Here is a 22,081-nt window from a genome sequence, read left to right as displayed (position 1 = left end):
TCCTCTTTCTGTTCCAGAATCCAGTCCAGGGTATCATATTGCATTTTTTTGTCATATCTCCTTAGTCTCCTCTGGTCTGTGACAGTTTCTTAGTCTTCCCTTATTTTACATGACTTTGTCTCTTTTGAGGAGTACTAGCCAGGTATCCTGTAGAATGTCCCCCAATATGATGTGTCTGATGTTTTTGTCATGATTAGTCTGGGATTATGAATTTTTGGAAAAAACACCATAGTAATGAAGTACCTTTCTCATTCTTTCATATCAGCAGTGCGTGATATTCACATGACATCATTGGTGATGTTACCCTTTATCATTTGGTCAAGGTACTGTTTGCCAGGTGTTCTGTTATACAGTTACTATTTTTCCCTTTCCTACTTTATTCTTTGGAAACAAGCCACTACATTTAGCCCACCCTCAAAGGTGTGGTGGGAATTAAACTCCACCTCTTAGAGGGGGAAGTATCATATATTATTTGGATTTCTTCTTGAAGGAAGATTTGTCTCTTCTTGTTTATTTATTCAATTATTTATGTCAATATGGATTCTTATATATTTTATACTTTGGGTTATAATCCAACACCTTGTTATTTATTTTCTTGCTCAAATTATTCCAGCTTTGGCCATTGAGAGCTCTTTTAATTTGGCCCTGCCGTGCTCCCATTCTTTTTTTGAGCGCTTACTTTCTGTTACTAAAGGATGCTCCAGGCTCATCTCATATTTTCCTTGTCCCCAGAGTCAGCTAGTTTTCCAAACAGCACCCCCCCTTTTTTTTTTAATTTGAGAATGGTATTTAGAGAACAAGATCTGAGTGCTGGATGTGCTTGTTGCTACTGGGGTGCCATTGCTTCTATACCTTTATATTTCAGTGATAGAGGTAGGTAATGTAAGTATGCATAATAACCCAGGCAATACTGTTTTGAATAATAATAATAATAAACAACTTTCCATTTTAGACCTGCATAGTAAGCATAGAGGAAAGAAGTAACTCCTTCCTGACAGCTATGTCTCCAAGTGATATCTAGAGAATGTGGTTCCTTTCAAATGCTAGGCCTAGAAAACGGCATTCTTAGTTTTTAGCAAATATACCCACTCTAGGTCCTTACCACGCTTGAGTTCCAGATGAATGTGAATGAAGTCTTATCTGCCATAGGGTGTTGTAACAGTAAAAGAAATAAAATTCTTTCTATCATCTCCCCTGGATGGATACTGCAGCTCCTGCTTCCCACTTGAGAATATACTAGATTTAAAATGTACAGCAACTTAGGTGCCATATAAGGTAAATCTGAAATAATCAAGTTTTTTATTCACATAGTATTTTTTAATATGGCTTTGTAGTGTATGTGACATCAATCTCTGGTATTATGGACAGTTACAGGTAAATTTTTGAAACCATCAAGATCAGAAACTTAAAAAGGCACCTATAAAATTTAGGAATTAAAACACTGGCATATCAGGAAACAAGCTAAAGTTTACATATGTCTATATATTCTCTCTCTCTGATCTTTCTTTGTATTTCACTTTGAAAAGAATATATATATAGCTTTTATTCTAATCTTCCCAGTATTTTGATTAAAGTACCAAGATCTTCACTTCACCAAAATGTTTTTTTTTTTTTTTTGTCTTTGAACTTGTCACTGTTCTCTAAAGAAACTTTTCTTTTCCTTCTCTCTCTCTCTTTTTTTCCCATCCAAGAACTTCCTCTGGCACAATTGGCTTGAAAAGATAAGATGGTAGAAATTAATAGTCTCTCAATTACTCTTGATATGCATCTTTATTTAATACTAACTTTGTGGCAAATTCTCCAGTAATTATTGTAACCTGTTTCAGTGTTTGAAAAATTCTTTTGTTTCCACCTCATTTGCTCCAGTTTAAAGGGAGGTATTTCTACCTTCTGTACACTTTCATTTCTAGGGTCTTTAAAGGAGAAATTGTGTTTTTGATTTCTAAGACTCCCCAGTGCCCGTGATGTTAGGACCACCCCTCCACCCCCATCCCCCCTGCCCCCCCACACACACCAAATGACATGGCTCTTTAACATTCTTTGTTGCTCCAGAGGTGGATCTTTCTGACAAAGATGAAGTGCTTTGCCCCCTTAGGGCTCAGACTTCATACCGGTCCCTGTGTCTCTGTAGAAAATGATGCTTAGCGATGGAGTCCCATGGTTCTTCTAGTCCTGAAAGTGGGGTAGTCTTTCCCGGAAAACCAAAGGTTAGACTTGCTTTCAGCTGGGAGAGACAGTTGGATCACAGTTTTACAGACTTGAAGACTTAAACACAGGAGAAAGTAATTAAAAGACTATATAACAATGACCAAAGGGTCATCAATTTACCGTGAATGTTCATAGCTGTTAACTTCCAGTAGGTACTTACCCGACCCAAAACCAAACCCATTGGCATCAAGTGGATTTCCACTCATAGTAACCCTATAGGACAGAGTAGAACTGCCCCTTAGGGTTTCCGGGGAGTGGCTTGTGGATTCAAACTGCCAACCTTTTGGTTAACAGATAAGCTGTTAACTACTACGCCACCAGGGCTCCAGTAGGTATTTTAGCAGTCTTTAAACTAAATCATCAGCAGAATCTAGAGGACACCCTGGGAATAAAAAGTGTAGTTACTACTGATTTAATGTAGAATCAAAATGGTTTTATGTTCTTCTACCTAACCCTCTAATACTTAGTATGGGGCCCACGTTTGGTATGCATAGCATGCTTTTTCACAATTGCCCTTAAGTGTTTTTTTAAACTTTTAGACAATCTTATATATTATTTTTTGGTCCTTTCTACTGTAGATAAAAACACTGGTAATGATTTTGATGTATTCCATAATAATGCTCTTTCAGTCACTATGTCTCTCTCTGTAAAAATCCCATCCAGCTGTCAGAGATGGCAGTGTAATTACAATAATTCTATAATTGTACTCTTTAGAGCTTTGCAGATGGTGGGAGGAGGTGATGGAGCAATCATGCTTCTGCTCATGGTTCTAGTTCTCACACCCTACCTCTCATACCCTGTATCTTCTCCCTACCCATCTCTCACGCCCTACTGTTCATATTCTACGTCTTCTCTCTACCTGCCACTCACACCCTACCTCTTCTCCCCAACTGACCCACACTCCCTCTGATGAATCAGAAAATAAAATTTCTAACAAAGCCTATTTACTGTTTCCAAAAGAAATAGTCATAATTTCATATTCCATGTGAATGAATTGTTGAGAAGGTTGATATATTTTAGGACATGCAGACATATAAAAACAATTAATTGTTACCTTTCCGTTTGTTTCAGCTGTCATTCTTGTGATTATCCAGCAAGCTTCTAAAAGTAATATAAGCCTTTAAAAAATTCTGTGTGATAGTAAATTGTATCTTTTTTCCCCCACTATTAGAACATCAGGTTGAACCAACCATCTGAAGTCGCTGTGTTTGTAAGTTAGACATGTGTCGCGTGTGGGCAGTTTCAGACAATTGTAATACATTTTTCTTAATGACCCAATGGAAGCAAGAGGTTACTTAAACAGAAAATAACTTATGTATAAATTTTTAAATATTATTCTTTATTCTATTTCTGGGTAATATGCAGGACCAGAAGCTCTAGTGCTTAGTTGTATTTAATAAACCAATTAAATAATTAGTTTAAAGTATAATAATCCTTAGTAAATAAAGCGACAGCTTTAGAATTTAGAATTTGCATTCTTGATTTTATTTAGTCTTGGGAGCATAAGGTATTTAGTAACTGTGAGCTATTTCCTAGTCATTTAAATAAAAATACTTGTTGCCAATGAGTTGATTCCGACTCATAGCGACTGTATATAACTGAGCGACTCATATAACTGTATATAACACAGTAGTACTGCCCCATAGGGTTTCCAAGGCTGCAGTCTTTATGGAAGCAGACTACCACATCTTTCTCCCACAGAGAGGCTGGTGGGTTCGAACTGCTGATCTTCTGGTTAGCAGCCAAGAACTTAACCACCATGTCACCGGGACTCCTTGATAATTAAAAATAAATCCCCTTATATTGATCCTGGAACACTTGGCTGAAGCTCTTTCCATCAGTGCCTTCTGTCAGAGGCCTGATAAAATGAGGTGAACTCACATCCCTGGTTGTTTGATGCTTATTTTCATCTCTGCAGAATTAGGAATAGATTTATGAAAATTGAGGCTGCAGCTTCCAAACAGAGCTAAGAATAACACAAAGTTTATCTCTGGCTGTCCATTTTATTATTCTAGCAAATAGAGAGATCAGAGCTTTCGTCTATCTGACCTTCTCCAAAGACGTTAACCTATCCAAAATGTCTCATTTGTAACCAAATAGAAACTTAGCCACTCATTAATTGTCCCTTAGGAAAAGAAAATATAATAATTCCATACCTCTAACTATTCTTTTAATAAATGCTTATTAATTTCCCATATGAAGGTAGAGTTAAAGATCTAAAATCCATTTTTTTATGCATTCAGATTTTTTTTTCTTTATTTGGAGTGATGAGATTTCATGAGTGAACTATGGAACCCTTTATAATCAATGAATGGTGTCTATACTTTTAGAAAATGAGAGACTCTGTAGTTAATAGCTAGGAGCAGAACTCATTTTTTCTGTTTGAAGTTAATTGATTTCTTTAGGAATCAAACCTATTACATTTGTGGCATTTTCTAACCTGCATAAGTGGGTTGGTCTCAACTCTCTTATAATGTATGAATTCTAGATAAAAAAGGAAGATTGTGATCATAGTAATAAAATGAGTTTTTCTTGCACTAGGATCTTTTTGTTTCTTCAAGGCTCGTTTACAATAAGCAATATTTTAAAGAAACTTCATGTCATTTTTGTTCACAGATTTAAACAATTTCTGGTAAGAGTGAATGTTTACTTTCAAATATTCTACTTGGAACTAGGAAATATGCATTTATCAAATAATCTAATATATACATACACGTGTGTGTGTGTGTATATATGTATATACACACACATATATGTGATACTCCCATTAAATATTTTTAATATATAGCACTGGCTCTATTGTAATTATGTTATTATAGAATTTATAGCTTTGCCCTTCTAAGGGAAATGGATTTTATTCTTTGAACTTCTAAAAGCAATTAGAAGTGACAGCTTTAGGGTTTTAGAATTTGCAGTCTTGATTTCGTTTAGTCTTGGGAACATAATAGGGTATTCAATAACCGTGAGCTATTCAAAGGCAGCATTTTCATCTAATAAGTATTAGGTAGATGTTTAGTCAATCGTTAATGGTTCAGGTATCAGGTTTCTTAGGTCTTTTTTCTGAATATCTTATAATCGATTTCTCCCCACTTGAAAAATGAATAACAAAGAAATTAAGCGTATTCTAGATACTTATTGAATAACATTTATTTAGTAGCATTCAGCACTGAAGAGGATATAAAAGAGTTACGTGTCCTTATTAGGATCAACTTCAAAATGCCGTATTCTCCTCTCCACCTTGGCTCATTTCACTCCAGTCAGGGAGTAAGTAGAACAAGGAATTGTTGAACAGACGATTTTAACTTTGCTACTTGAAGTGAAGTTTTAATTTTACATCTTGTTTCAGTCATCCCTTGTGGTGGGTAGTTCATTTGTCTTAGGTTGAGTGAGTTCTGAGGCTCTTCTCCAGACGCTGGGGGTGACAGTAAGAGAGACACCCTAGTTGCCTACTTCAGTCCCAGCTCACATGGTTGTGTGTGGGGGAAAAAAGGGTGATCTGTGAGTAGGAGGGCAGCAATAACCAAGGGGTCGAATTACAAAGTAATTACTGCACTTGAGCATATTCATATTTTGAATCACCACCTTTATAAAGCATTAAAATCCATATACTCTTGGGTTGTTCCTTTTCCCCATCCTTTCTCAGGCTTATTTCCCCTTTGACATTGCTCTAGACATTTGCATTTGCTCCAGAAGTAGACAAGGAAGAGGAGGTCAACACAACAGTCAAAACCCAAGCCAGCCATGGGTGGTTGGGCCTCTGCCCTTCTTTTAGACATCCTTCTTGGCCCTTTCCCATTTCCTCCCATTGTTTCCTAGTCTTCGTTTTGTTTTTCCCTAGTTGTTGTTCTTTTCTCTGTTGGTAAAACCTTAAGCTTTGCTCATCCTCACTAATGCACCTGGAAACTTACTTTATTTCTGATTCTGTATTTTTAGAAACAAAACTTTTGCTTGGAGATGGAATTCAGTTTATTTAAATATGTACTGAAAAGAATCTAGTATTTTCAGTCACCATACTGATCTGGAGATGTACAGAAAGCGAAGAAGATAATAGTTATTGTCCGTGAGATAGGCACAGGCACTGATCAATCAAAACAGATATGACCAATCAGAACAGATGGTGGTCATAGCTGGATATGGTCTTGGAGGTTCCTATTATGTTTAAGTTGTTGGATAGTAGGGGGCAGGGTGTGGCTAGAGAGGACATGGTGGTTCTCATAAGGAAGAATTTCAATTATAACCACCCATATGCTCTTGCTACTACCTACCAGTGGAACATTAGCCCTGATCTTAATGCAGGTAATGTGGTAAATTCTAAAATGGGGATATGCAAGGATGCTGTGAGAGCACCCAAGAGGGCTCTGTAACCTAATCTTGGTGAGGCGATAGGGCCAGGGGTGCATGAACACTTCCTGGGAGTCATAATTTGATATATAAAAGATTAGCTGGAGTTCAATTAATAGAATGAGAGTTGTATCTTAAGGAATACTGTGAAGCCATATGCTGTGTACAAGTAATTCACTTATTGCTGGCATGGAAACGAGAACTGGAGTGTGAGGAAATGAGGCAGGTAGGAGTCAGGTCATCACAAACCTTGATGCCAGACTAAGGTGCTTGGACTTTACTCGGAAGCACTCGGGAATCACTGAAAAGTTTTAAGCAGAGGAGTGACATCGTCAGATGCTCACTTTAGAGAGATTATGTTCACGGCTCTGGGATGGACAGATTTGAGAACGACAAGGCTGGGCACAGATTTATCAGTAGGTAGGCAGTTACAACACTCTGGGGAGAAATTGTGAGAGTCTTAGCTAGGATGAGAAAAGATCAAGACATATTGGGAAAATTGGAGTTCTTAGTGATCGAGTGTCTGATTTATTGGATGTGGATTATGAGGGAGAGGCAAGAGCCAAGGAAGTTTCTGACTTGGATCTTGGGATGGATGGCCATTAACTGAGAATGGAAATTAGCAGGTGGACCATATTTGCCTTGAGAAAGATGCTTAATTTAGTTTGGTCCACAGTGAGCTGAAGTGTGAAATAGTTAATATTATAGAAGTTTTTCTTTCTCACTTATAATGAGTACTCCTGATTGACAGGTAGCTCTCATCCAGGCAGTAATTCAGGGATAAGATTCCTTCCATACTATGGCTCCACCATTTCAACAAGTAGTTTTAAAGGTCACTGCAGAAGAGGGAAGAACGTGGAGGATTGTTCTTGGAAGTTTTTATGGTCCAGTCTTGGAAATATTATACATCAGTTTTTCCCACTTTCCATTGGTCAGAGCTTATTCATGTGACCAACCTTAACTTCAAGGATGTCTGGGAAATGTAGCCTATGGTGCGCAGGAAGAAGAGGAAATGATTTTGTGCCACAGGGTGACTGGGAAGCTTTTAGATATTGAAATCTGAAACTCAGAGGAAAGATCTGACCTGAAAATGTGGCTGTAGGAGTCATCAGACATGGGGGCAGATTATATCATGAGAATAGATAAAGTCACTCATGGAGAATAAGTAGAGACAAGAGTAGTAGACCAAGTACAGAGCTTTTAAACTGGCCAACATATACAAATGTGGTCTGGGAAAAATGATGCTAGGAAGAGCCTGAAAGCCTCATGAGAGGTAAGAGGAACCAGGACAGTACTGTTCCACACAAGTCCAGAGAAATGAAGAATTTTAATACTTAGGTGGAAAATATTGTAAAATGCAGTAGAAAAGTCCAGGAACATAGTAAAGTAAATCTACAAGATGTCTGCTGAATCAGGTGATTGAATATTGGAGACCTCATCCCTTTCATGAGTAATGGTATATATTTTCGTCTACCCACATTTTCCACCTCTCAGCTTTCTTGGGAATTTACTTTTCCACTTTTGGTGCATGCTGCTGCCAGGCAGGAACCTGTTTAACTTCATGAAACTGAAGAAACGGGCGCTGGCACCTCATTATTGTGTTGAAAGGATGTTGTATTAGGTGTTACACCCTGGAGGTGTGATTTTTCAAAACTTTTATCTCTTTTGGCTTTTTTAATGGGATATAAGCCTTGTAACCATATTTTCTGGTTCCTGTGTGCTCACGAGGATGAACTTCTCTTGAGAATAAGGTATTCTCAGGTACCATACTTTCTCCAGTGCCATTCATTGTAACCACATGTTGTGACATCCCTGACCTGCTGGGAGTAGGTGTCTTGCAGTCTTCCGAGACTACTACTCTTGTTTCTGAGCTGTAAGTACTACTTTTGCAGTATGAAAGAATTCACTGTAGTTTTAATTTTCCAGAGACACAAATTCCTTCTGTTTTATTTACTTGGGCAGGAGGCTTGGATTAGGCAATTTGCTCCCCTTATGTATTTTCATGTTTGTTTGGAGGTATGGTATAGGTATAATTCTAGTTTTGCAGGACCGACAATTATTTTTTTCTGGAACATTCCTCTGTTTTAGAAATGACGGAGAAATTTAGAAAAGCTGGAAAGCATTTTCCTGTCCAGGGATCAAAAGGTGATGTAGAGAATGCAGCACTAAGAAGGAGACTAGAACAACATTTCTGTGTGGCCATTGCCAGGTGCTTTTATGTATTACCCCGTGTTTTGAAAAGTTTCACCAAATAAAACTGCTAAGATAAAATGATTTTATCCTTGCCTCTATATCACCAATCTTTCATACCACCAGAGTTCATTTGTCCCACATAATATGTATCAAAATTCTTATTTCATAACAAAAATTCAGAAAAGATCCTTGATCTAGCATGCCTTCCATTACTTAAAACACATAGTATCAACAAAAAATTCAAAGGGAAAAATAATTTGATCATGAAAGGGTTATTGAGTACAGTTGCCACTTCAAGGGCACAGTCAGGACAGAAACCAGATTTCAATGGTTGAGAAATAAGGAGAGAGGGGCCGTGGAGAGGGAGAGGATGAAGAAATTGGAACAAGGGGAAGACTGATGAAACAAAAGTCCTGGGAGAACAGGAACAAGAGTGCTTACTTACTAAAATGAAATTTGAGTTTGTCAGAGTACTGCTTTTTGTTGTACTTTGTTAGCCCCTATTATGACTGATACCTGATTATTTGTTATAAGCAATTTTGTTAATTTATCTAGCATTAGAGAGTATAATTATATTTCTAGTTCCATACTAGTTGGTTTACATGATGAATTCACCTATCCTGGGAAATACAGTTAATCTCTGAAAGGAAAATCACATTTTTCTTTGTTTTGAAAGCAAAGTATAACACAGAAAAGAGAAATATTCTGATGAAACTTTGTTATAACCTTGCTAAACTAAGGCAAATGGTAAATCCTTTGTTTTTGCTAAAAAAAGAATTTATAATTTGTTTCATTGTGTTTAAATGTGTTATTATGATATTTCTTAGTTTTCCTTTCTCCTACTCCTTAGCTAGGAGCATGCTTAGAGGCCTTTTTCTTTACCCATAACATTTTTTTAATAATGGGAACGTAGGACAGAAATAAAGAGGCTTACCTTTGGAATGAAGTAGGTACTTAATGTTCTGGTATTTAATACAGAATAACAAGCCCTATCACCACAGTTTTATTCATAAATAACACCATAGCTTTCTTTACCTTTTGCTTCCTGTTGTTTCACATTTTCCAGTGAGGTACATAGCATTACTTAAAATTTGTTTCTATAAATTGTAAGTTGTTTCTCACTGAAGACTAGAATATTTAAAGGGAATAAATCTGGAAATAAATCATGATTATTAATATACTAATGAAAAAGGTGATGGCAAGAATGATTTTCCGTATGTTTTATAGTTTATTTTAAATAGCATTTCACAGAGCTGCTTAAATATATTGATTTTACCTTTCAATAAAAACCTTAAGATATCATCAAAAGTCATGTTTAGAACTTGAATTACTATTTCTTTGGAAGTGCAATTTAAATATTTGTCCTTTGACACATTGAGGTTCTTAATGTTATTGCCTTGTTACCAGTATTTCTTTTACTTTCTTTATAATTTTAGTATCAGCAAATAGGTTCAAAGTAGTTAAAATATATTTAAAATGTTCATTTTAGTTTAAATGTATTTTCTAAACAAAAGTAGATAATCATATTCATCTTTTTTATTCCTAATTCCTGTCTTAGTACCTGGTTTATGATAGACCCTAAATAAATATTTATGAATTGAGGATAATACTTAAGTCAGTATCTTTTTAGAAAAGTTGCATAACTGTGTCCTAATTGCGCATGTTCCATTTCTAGCGGTGGTTAAAGCAATTGACTGAAAGGTCAGCAGTTCAAAACCACCAGTGGCTCCATGGGAGAAAGATGTGGCAGTCTGCTTCTGTAGAGATTTACAGCCTTGGAAACCCCATGGGGTCGCTATGAGTCCGAATCGACTCCATGGCAATAGGGTTTTTGTTTCTTTTTTTTAGTATTCTTTTCATATTTGCTGTCAGGGTCTACCCTTAACTGCACAAAGAAGAGTTGGCCATGAAATGAGCATCTAGCAATCATCTCTTCATTATGCTAGCCAGAATACATTTCAGAACTAAAGTCATACCATTCAAGAAATGTATGTTTGCTGTGTCACTCTGGCCCAGCACTTCGATCATGCCCAGAATCTTTTCTTCATTATAGGCCTGTTTCCCCCAAGTATCACTTTCTCTCATGTGATTTTTTTAAGATATATTTATAGTTCTTAATCTCCCTGTTTTATCAGCTTGTTTTATATGTTGAGAAGGATGTTGGTTTTTTTTAGGATGGAGGTGGGGTCAGTGTTCTTTCTCAGCTGTTCCCTTAATTTACAGTGTTGTCCTCATCTCAAAATCCTCTCCATTCACTCACTTATCCACTAACAATCTGTTGAGTCCCTGTGTAATTTCAGTCACTGCACAGGACATTTGGATAGAGAGATGAATTACAGTGCTGGACGCTGTATCTGGCACAGTGACCACCCTCAAGAAACAGTTGTAAAAAGACCCCCTTAAGAGCCCTGCTCAGGCCTCCCTCCCTCCCCCAGTTGGGCAGCTTTAATAACATTGCCGTCTAGTTGATTCTGACTTATAATGAACCTATAGGACAGAGTAGCACTGCCCCCATAGGGTTTCTAAGGATGTAATCTTTCTTTCTCCCACTGAGCAGCTGGTAGGTTTGAAGCACCAACTTTTCCATTAGCAATGGAGTGCTTAACCGTTGTGCCACCAGGGCTCCTTGCAGCTTTAATAGTTACCTCTAATTCTTCTGAATTCTCAGTCTTCTACGCAACCAACTCATTATATTAGTCATATTAACAGTTATAACAAACTTCCAAATTTCAGTGGCTTATCACCCTGTAAGTTTATTTTTTCACTCATATTGAACAGTCCAATGTAGTTCCTATTTTATAGTACAGTAAGTGGGTTTGTTACACAAGGTCATTTAAGGAACCGGGCTTTCAGAAGCTCAGCTGTCTTTCAAGATCACCTTGGATGTCCGTGTCCAGATTGCAGAAGGAGAAAGAACATGAAGGATTGCATGTGGTAGGTTTTTATGGGCAAGAGCCTGGAAATTGAAGAGAGCTCCTCCCCTTTCTTCCATTGTATAGAATGCAGGCACATAGGCACCTAACTGCAAGGGAGTGCTGGGAAATCAAGTAGTGGAGTCCCAAAAGAATGCCTTCTAAACTGGGCTGAATAATGCTATCCTATTGGCATGATAAAGTATGTCTCATAAAACCCTGTTGTTTTTTTTCCCCGCTGGTGAAGATAAAATTGATTGTCTTCCTTTGATAATTGATTGTTTTAGAAATCTTTTGGGAAATGAAATGGAGGGAAACATTTTATTTTCTTTTCCCAATACAATGAACTTGCTGAAAAAGTTGTTGTGTGCTATTGCATCAATTGTGACTCATAGCGACCCTGTAGGACAGAGGAGAACTGCCCCATAGGGTTTCCTAGGACGTAGTCTTTACAAGAACAAACTGCCAGGTCTTTTCTCCCTCGGAGTGGCTGGTGAGTTCAAACTGACCTTTCTGTTAGCAAATATTTGAAAGTTTTTCTGTTAACCTGCTAGAAATGCTTTCTATTAGGAGATGCTGTACTCTTTCTCAATATTGCTTTTCCCATCTGACAAACTACTTTGTGAAATAACCTTGTTTGTGAAATCCTCCTGAACCTCTCCCCCAACTCCTGATTTCTCAGGCACAGTTAGCAGTTGAATCTTCTGTGTTCTGTTAGAACTTGAGCATACTTATGTTAGTTAATTCATTTATCCATTCACTCATCCAAATATTTAATGCAAAAGAAAAAAAAGTTGACATTCACTGTGCTCAGTGCTGTGATCGAGTTACATGCTAAATAGGACAATGGCACAGGCAAGAGGTGCCCAGCACTATCTTGGGAGTGAGGGAGACATGGGGAATGTTTCTGTTAGAGGAAGGACATTTGGGATGAGTTTCTTTTGTTGCTCATGCCTACTTTTCCTCCTCCAGACAAGAGATTTCTGAGGAGAAGAACCTTGTTTTGATAATCTCCAACTCCAGTAGTGCCTGGCTCATACTAGATGCTCAGTAAATTGAATTAACTGAATGTACATATAAGTGAATACATTTATACGTTTTATTTATGCAGCACTTTACACTTGTAATTTTCTATATATTATCTCATGCAGTGTTTATAATAGCTCTGTGGTAGAGCAAATATTCTGTCTTCTGGTTAATAGATAATGAACCTAAATTCAAAGAGGTTTAATGTTTTGCCAGTGTCACACAGTGAGTTAAAATAGTAGTTCTCGGGTATTCTGCACTTTAATCTAGTGCATTTTTCACTCTTACAAACAAACATTTAATTTTAAGTATCAAAATAGTGCTTTAAAATTTGTAGCATGTGCATTAGAGATAAAGCATCAAACCAGTCTAATCTTTCTGAGTGATGAAGGCTATTCATTTGTATGAGTCAAGCAACAATGTTCTTTCTAACAGAAATGAAGAGATGGATCTTCTACTATGTTTTATATCTGCTTGTATTCCTACTAACGCAATTTTTTGTACCCAGTAGGTGCTCTAAAAATATTTAACTAATTGATAGTGGTTTAAATGTGTAAATCAGAGTCACCTAAATTGGACAAGCTTTCTGTTTGAGCTGCCATAAGTTTTTACCTATGTAATCATTGTGTCACAGGGTACAAAAGTTGCGTATATTGTAATCAAAGAAAAAACATTTTTAATTTGAGGAATTTTTAATATACTTGCTTGGTTTCTGGTTTTCTTCTTCCTATTCTTCCGGCACTTACACCCTTAGCGAGTCTGCCGACGGACACTGTGTATGGAAGCTGAGACTTGCTGTATCATCACATTCAGCTGGTTGAGATATTTCATGATGGAGTTGCTTCAGTGTCTTTTTAAAAAGGATTTTAACTTTTTAGCTTGGAATAATTTCAAATTTAAAGAAAGGTGTCAAGAACTGAACAAGAACTGTTTACCCTTCATTCATATTCCCCAAATGTTCACATTTTACCAGTTTGACTCTATCCTCCCCCTCCTCTTTATTTGTTTTTTTTTTTTCTGATCAGCTTTTGAACAAATTTCCAACCTGATGCTCCATCGCCCCCAAATATGTTAGTATGTTAATCCCCAAACCAAGAACACTGTCCTACATGACAACAATTCAGCTATTAAAACTGAAGACAAAACGAAACAAAATAGCACTGATACATCACTACCATTGAATCTTTAGACTCCATTCAGGGTTCATCAGTTGTCTCAGTTATGTTCTTCCCAACAGAATTTTCCAGTTCACAGTCACACCTTGAATTTAGACTGTGCCTCAGTCTTTCCTTGACTTTCGGGACTTTGATACTTGTGAAAATGCTTCAGTGTCTTTTGATGCTGTAAAAATTTTAAACTTTCTTAGTACAGGAGTTTCTGATAGGCAGTCTTTGCTGCCATATGAGACTTATCCATACTTTATATCATGAAGGCATCAGCATTTTCTGTACAAATATGATGACCTAGTGCCTAATTTATTAGCTCGTAGATGACTGCGATGGAGGCATTGCTATTAGGAGCATAAAATGACACTTTTCCACGTGTATGTTCTGCCCGGGGCAGATTAACCAGTAAGCATGGTACGACACACAGGCTTACTTGTGTTTACTTACTAATGTGTAGTGAATAATTTCACATGGGTTTCACCACAAAAACAGGTGAAATTGTTCACTTCAGATTAGTAAGTATGCACAAGTAAGCCCGTGTGTACCTTGCTTATTGGGTAATCCGGCCCTGGTTCAGCTCCACTTCAAGCTTAATGTGTCTGAAACCAAACTCATTTTGTACCCTCCACTTGCCCCTCTTTGCCCTAGCCATTGCCAGCTGCTTCCTTTTCATTTCACGGCAGGCTTCAAACTACAAAGATTTCATGACTACTTGCTGCTGTACCTTATACATCACATCTAATTCATGTCCACGATTTGTGTGGTGACCTCTAAATTGTCTGATATCAGGGAATTCTAGACTATGATTTAATGCCAGGTGTGAATGCATTTCCTAATTTCCTGATAACTATGAAATTATGGTAAAGGAGCCAAGAGCACTGTGAGATTTTACTGTCAAATCAGAAAGAGGACTTGGGCTAAAAAAAAAAAAAATTTTAAAGGAAGTTTCAATGTTAAAGACATTTCTCTTCAGTATACTTGAGTATGAATTTATACTATCATTTCTGGAAGCACTTGCTTTTTCTAAAACTCTGTAACCAGGAGACAGAGTAGACAGTGGGAATTATCCAGAGTGTGTGGCACATAGAAGGTGGTTGGTGGATTTTTAATGAATGAGGGTATGGACAAATGACTAAAAACAGAATGGTCATGGTGAAAGTATTCAGAACTGTTTCTGTTTTTGCTTAACAGGAATATGTTTTTTGCTTGCTTTTTCTAAGAGCAAAATAAATGCCAAGTGCTAGAAAGACACACTTCATATTAATCATTACTAGAGAAATGCCTCAGCCTACTACCTAATGGCATTGTAATCTGCAGGAAATCCAAGAGAGTGCTTTAGAAAGTGTCTGTAATTGAAAACCCAGTGATGCCAGTTATATGTTTAGAAAAGAAAGAAATGGATGTCAGGGGTATGTGGATTTCAATCTAATATTTTTGTAATAATAATAATAATAAGCCACAATTCTGGAAAGGTTCTTAAGATTTCTCTTATCCGCTGATTGTCGTATTGCTAATAATTCATCAACGAAATAAGATAGCAACACTTAATGAAAGTGACCTATGTAATAATTAGTTATCTGAACTTTATCCTTCAACTGTAGAATAACAGAATATTAAGATTCAAAGTCTTCTACAAGAGGGAGGGGTTTTTACACATCTGCTAATAAAGCTTCAAGTACTAAGGAGGTCAATGAGTTTTTCTTATTACTCTTTGCAGCAGTTCATTGTTGTAACTTAATTTTATTCTCCCACACACAAAAGAAGTTACTACTTTGTAGTTTCTGTTTCTGTTTTTCAGGGAAAGATGGTGAAAGGAATGGGAGGTGCTATGGATTTAGTGTCCAGTGCCAAAACCAAAGTGGTGGTCACCATGGAGCATTCTGCAAAGGTAATGTGTGTTCTGCTTCTAGAATGCTGCTGTTTTTGAAATTCCCAACTTACCACAACCTAGTACACCAAGTCACCTGACCACGGCTTTTATTGTTTTGTCTGGTTCATTCAAGTTGATAACATTTATATTTTAGAGAGAAAGATTACAAGTAAAGTATATTTATCATTATTGGATTAAATGGTTGTTTGAGTGAAGCAAACCATGAGGATGTTCTTCAACTATTTGCCTTGCATGCAAATTAAAGGTAGAAGGTATAATGTCTCCAAAGGCAATGAGCAGATGTTTTGATTCAAGTGTTTTGACTTGGGTTTTAAGAATATTATTATGGTTGCTGTCTGTGTGCAAAATGAAAAGCACAACAGAATGTGGGCTTTTAACAACTGTTACTTCAGACGAACACTATAGCATCTTACCGAGCCTATGAGGTTACATTTTGAGAAAGGTGTTAAAAATTAGTAGATTTGTGATAGCTTATTCTGAAAAAGATTATACTTTTATTTTCATAAATCATCAAATATTTATTAATGCCAGTTATGTGGTAGGAATTACTAGAATTTGATAATAGCCAAAACTGGAAAAAAATCACTGACTTTATGGAGCTTATATTGATAATTATGATGATGATAATAACAACAACATCCTATGCTAGTAATAAAACCAAAAACCAAACCTATTGAGATCAAGTTGATTCTGACTCATGGTGATGCCATGTGTTTCAGAGTAGAACTGCGCTCCATAGGGTTTTTAATGGCTATAATCTTGCAGAAGAAGATCACCAGGACTTTCCCCATGGTGCTACCATTTATTGAGTTTTTACTTTGTGCTAAGACTAAATTAATAACTTTGTGTATTTATGTGTGTATTTTAATCCTGATAATAATCCCATGGTCATGATGTAGATTATTTTTTATGGTTCCAGAAACACAGCTTCAGAGATTTTAAGTAACTAGTGGTCACATAACTAGTGGAACTGAGATTAGACGTGGATGTCTCTGGCTCCAAAGCCCAATTTTCTAACCATTGATTTAACTTTCTTCCTTGTTTCCAAATCAGTGTCTTTGAACCTCAGCTTAATTCATCCGAATCCATAGATTTCTGCTGACAGACAAAGTTGATACTAGGTGGTACCTTCTTCAGTTTGTATGCCCTTAGTTTATTTCCCTTCATTGTTGGTCATTCTCAATTTTAAAGCAAAATCCACCTGCTGTCACTTTGAGACTTACTGATTTGAGCAGAAATGGTAGTTCATTTGTCCTGTTTTTATTTAGAGATGCAGCATTGTGGGAGAGCCATAGAGCTGGAGGATTTGCGTTTGACTTGCTTCCCATGGAGAGTTCTGTTACAGAGCTATGAGTGCCTTCAAATGGCTTTGTTGTGAAAACTGTAATAAATCTGGAATTATCATAAATTGTTTGGTAAACAGTGTGAAGTGAGCAATGGTGCATAAATTTGGAACAATAGAAATGAAATCAACACAGGTGACTTCTGAGAGATGACTTGCAAAAGCATCCAAAATACTTCATTTCAGAGGCAAAAGGATGCCAAGCATGCAAATCAAATCCAAATCTTCTCTGGAACATAATGTCTGTTTGGAGAAAATTCTTTCCAACTTTCCTTTTGTTGTTACTTTAATGTTGACACATAGGCACTGAAGTCCAACTCATTATGGATTATTTTTGTGCATTCGTTTTCAAAACATTCGCCCTGTATATTTAATAAATTATCTTTTTTTTGGTTTGTTTCCAAAGTCTTTTCTCTCCCGTCAGCTGGAATTCCTGATAGAGGAAAATAAATGGTGCCTCAAACTTCTGACTAGAAATTCCTTATGAAAGCTTTTCACAGAAGCAATATAATATATTTCCCTCTTCTTCTGTTGGTGGGGACATTGGTGTCGAGTTTTAGACCAGAATTGGAGTTAAGTACTTTTCTCCCAGACACTTACATGTGAACAAACCAACAAAAGAATGTACTTATGATTAAAATGATAGTAATTTGTTCTCACTTAATAGTTAGGTAATCTTGAAAATAGAAAAGAAGTTCCTCTTTTTGCCATCTTCATATTTTACCCTTAGTCCTGGAATATGTGGATGTTGTTATTTATTGTTCACTGAGATTAATTGTTAATCCCCAGATTAATTTTTAATCCCCAGGTGATTCTTATGTATACCTAAGAATTTTTGTGTATACATAAGAATCATCGGGGGATCTTGTTAAAATTTAGGTACTGATTCAGTGTATCTGGGGGGTGGAAATGCAAGTTCTCAGTGGGGGTCAAACCGAAAAGAACTGGTTCAAAGCCTGGTTTGCTCTGGCTAAATATTGGTTGGGGTTGGAAAGGAGATAGAGAGAAGAGGTTGTTGACTTCTGGTAGCCTCTCCAGTTAATGATCAGTTCTCTTAGACGTACTGGGTAACTTCTGCTGCTTTCTGATTAAGTGAATAGCCTGGAGGACTAATCCCTAGAGTTTTGTAAAACTAGGAGTAAGAAGTTTGCAGTGAAGGGTTACAACCTGAGAAAAGAGATATGATCTTCCTGTATTCTTGTGCTACTAATTTTTTTCTGTAAGTGGGAGTAGCTGCCAGCTGGTTTTCAGGTGCAGCTTCTTTCCTTTTACTCCCTTTCCTGCTCTGTAGGCTTGCAGGTTACAGCTGCAGGTTGTTTATAAATAGAACATTACTTGCCTTTTAAAAGCATGCTGTTTTTGTTGTTGCTTTAATCAGACAAAAGAATCTCTTTCCTTTCAAGTCTTTGCAACCAGCCATTTCCTTCAGTTCAGGGGCCAGCAGCTTCTGGAATTTGAAACCTGGCTGCCCACTAGTGCTGCTCTAGGGTAATTATCATAATGTTTCCCCTGCCTTAAAACTGCCTCTGGAGATGGTACATGGGCACAGGTGTCAAACTGGCTTTGTAACATGATTTTCATTTACGCTTAGGAATTAAGAGTTCTGGGCAAAATTGGCAAGGTGTTTTTGGTATCCAGCCACCTTCCCTCTTAAGCCTCTTTTCCATCTCTTGGCATGTTCTCTCTGCCCTCTAAAAGTGGGAAGAAAAAGAAGGAAGGGAGTTACAATATGAGTCCTTACCAGATACAAAGCTCTGTGCTTGGCGCTGCACATACTTTATCTCTTTAGCTTCTCAGTGATTAAGATGTAGGCAGTTAAGAAACTTGCCCAGGTAAGTAGCAGAGCCAGGAGTTTGATTCAGTTTGGTCTAGCTGCTATACCTGTTCCTTGCACTACACTGCCACCTCCTACCAAAGCTTCCTCTGCATTAGCATCCCACCCACACCTGCACTTTTCTGAAAGCTTCTGGTTTCAGAATTACCCTTCTTTTCTTACTTTTTTTTGTTTTTTGTTTTCATTTTTCCTGGTCAAAACTCTTCTTGCTTTTATAAGACAGGTATCTGCAAAGTGCTTAAAAGAAAACAATCTATGAGTATCTAATTGTGACTACTAGTACCCATCTTCCCTTCTTCCCTTTTATATTAGAATTCCCAAAGTTCTAGTTGGGGCATGTCGTTGCCCACTGACAGACTACATTTCCCAGCCTCCCTTGCATGCAGATGCATCCATGTGACTAAATCTAGGTCAATGGGATTTGAGCATCTGTGATGGTGCAATTTCTGGTCATGTTCTTAAAGATAAAACTGATTTTATTGGATTTTATCCCTCTTCTGCTATCTGAGAAAGGCCTCAACTGCAGTAGTAGCTTTGGACCCAAAGTTGTAAACCATGTGTTGAGAGTTGCAGAGCTTCCCCACCAGCACAGATCCATGGATATCCTGTCCTTTTCTTTGTGGGTTCCATCTAGGATTCCTTATAATTCCATACTTGGCCCTCTGGATTCTTATTCTCTGCACCATTCTTGGGTACCATCTAAATTATTGGCACCAACTATTATTTTTCTTACCAATGGCTCCCTAATCCTTATTTCTAGACCAGAATTCTCTGACTAGCCCTAGAACTCTATTCCTAACCTCCTGTTAGACAACTCTACCTGGTTGTCCCTTAGCCACCCCAACTGCAACACGTACACAGATAAGATAATCATCATTTCCCCTAAATATGCCCTCCTGTCTGGCCCAACTAGAGGAGTGATGATCTGCCCGCTACCCATCTGGGAAGGTACCCTCAGTACCTATCTGTCCCTTTACCTCTACACCAAGCACAGTAGATACTATGTCTGCAATCTGCAATCAGCTCCCTCCTGTGCATTTCTAGTCTCCTTGCCCTGGTTTAGGCCCTTGTCTTATTGCATGGATCACTATTGTAGCGTCCCAAGGATCTCCTTGCTGCTGTTCTGGGCCTCCTCCTAAGTAATCAAGCAAGCCACTGTCGGAGTGACCAGTCTTAAACTAAAGCTTGATAGAGTCATTTCTGTTTGAAGTCCTTTAATAAAGTCCACACTGCTTAGTTTACCTTAGGCAACCAATTTTTTGTGATCGACTTCTCCAGCAGCCTGCCTCATCCTTGACTTTAGGCCTTTAGGTCTGCTAGGATCTCCACAAATACATCCTGTTGTTTCATGTTCCTAGGTGTTTTCATATTCTGTTCCCTCTGACTTTTCATCTGGCTCACTACTACCTTACAAAATCATAGATAAATTAACCTCTGTTTTGTGAATTAGCTGGTTTAGATATTATGAACATCCAAATTAATATTCCTTGACTGTTTGTCATAAAATTTGATAGGATGATCTCATATGAGTGTGTTAATTTGATTATACAGCCATCAGATATTTATTGAGGATCTACTGTGTGCTAGGCACTGGGTTAGGGGCTGAGATATAAAAAATGAAAAGACATGGTCCTTCCTTCAGCTAGCTCCAACTCTCATGGTGAGGGAGACATGCAAATAAATATTTAAAATAGAAGGGTGTACAGAGTAGGGAGTAGAGAATAGAGCACCTAAGTCCTTTATGGGAGAGCACCAGGAGGGTGTCCTGAAGGATGTAGCATTTGCACAGAGATCTGAAGGGTGGAGCAAATTTTGCCAGGGAATAAAGTGTTTCAGGTCAAGAGAATCAGCAAATCAGCACTGGGTCGGGGAGGGCAGAGCATGTGGAAGGATTTACAATTAGGTCTCGGTCAACAGAGAGCAAAGGAAGAAAGGTTAATTGAAAAACAGTACGACTAGTGCACTAGGTAAGGGCCATGTTGCTAAAGGTCTTATATACCTTGTGAAGGAGTTTCTAGTTTATCCCAAGAAGGATTGTGTTCAGGGGAGCGATATGATCAGATTTACAAATGTCCCCTGTATGTTTGCAATGAATGTGTCTTCTCTAATTCTTAGATGCAGTACTCTATATATGACCAATAGATTCAGCTTAATGATTGTTATGACTCTTCTTCTCTTTGTAGTTTGTTCTTAGTCAGCTTCTGAGAAAATCTTCCAAAGTTTGTCAATTTCTCTTAGTACTTCTGTCCATTTTGTTTTATATGTTATGAGGATTATTATATCTTCCTGGATAGTTGCTCCTTTTATCACTAAGTAATGACCCTCATTGTGGAATGACATCAAAGACATCATACATGAAGAAAGCAAGAGGTCATTAAAAAGAGAGGAAAGAAAGAAAAGACCAAAATGAATGTCAGAAGACACTCCAAAACATGCTCTTGAACATCAAGTAGCTAAAGCAAAAGGAAGAAATGATGAAGTAAAAGAGCTGAACAGAAAATTTCAAAGGGCAGCTCCAGAAGACAAAGTAAAGTACTATAATGACATGTGCAAAGACCTGGAGATAGAAAACCAAAAGAATAGAATACATTCCGCATTTCTTAAGCTGAAAGAACTGAAGAAAAATTCAAGCTTTGAGTTGCAATATTGAAAGGATTCTACGGGGAAAATATTAAATGATACAGGAAGCATCAAAAGAAGATGGAAGGAATACACAGAGTCACTATACCAAAAAGAATGAGTCAACATGTAACCATTTCAGGAGGTAGCATACGATCAGGAACCAGTGGTATTGAAGGAAGAAGTCTAAGCTACACAGAAGGCACTGGCGAAAAACAAGGCTCCAGGAATTGACCGAATACCACTTGAGATGTTTCAGCAAACAGATGCAGCACTGGAACTGCTCCCTCGTCTATGCCAAGAAATTTGGAAGACAGCTATCTGGCCAGCCAACTGGAAGAGATCTATATTTATGCCTATTCACAAGAAAGGTGATCCAATTGAATGCAGAAATCATCAAACAATATCATTAATAGCACATGCAAGTAAAATTTTGCTGAAGATCATTTCAAAGCAGCTACAGCAGTATGTCGACAGGGAACTGCCAGAAATTCAGTCTGGATTCAGAAGAGGACATGGAACCAGGGATATCACTGCTGATGTCAGATG

The 22,081-nt window shown here is 37.5% G+C and overlaps 1 protein-coding gene across 2 annotated transcripts in view; it reads left to right on the top strand.

Moving 5' to 3' along the window:
• OXCT1 (3-oxoacid CoA-transferase 1) overlaps nt 1-22,081 on the top strand; it is a 186,345-nt gene that overhangs the window by 132,202 nt on the left and 32,062 nt on the right. For both annotated transcript variants that reach the window (XM_004388439.2, XM_023742498.1), the window contains one exon: nt 15,645-15,734. In XM_004388439.2, coding sequence (XP_004388496.1) covers nt 15,645-15,734 — 90 coding nt within the window. The remainder of the gene's footprint in view (nt 1-15,644; nt 15,735-22,081) is intronic.

The sequence above is a fragment of the Trichechus manatus genome, unplaced genomic scaffold (genome assembly GCF_000243295.1).
Source record: "Trichechus manatus latirostris isolate Lorelei unplaced genomic scaffold, TriManLat1.0 scaffold00212, whole genome shotgun sequence".
In the NCBI taxonomy this organism is placed as follows: domain Eukaryota; kingdom Metazoa; phylum Chordata; class Mammalia; order Sirenia; family Trichechidae; genus Trichechus; species Trichechus manatus.
Note: the sequence above shows the minus strand (reverse complement) of the source record. Positions and strands in the feature narration are given on the sequence as shown.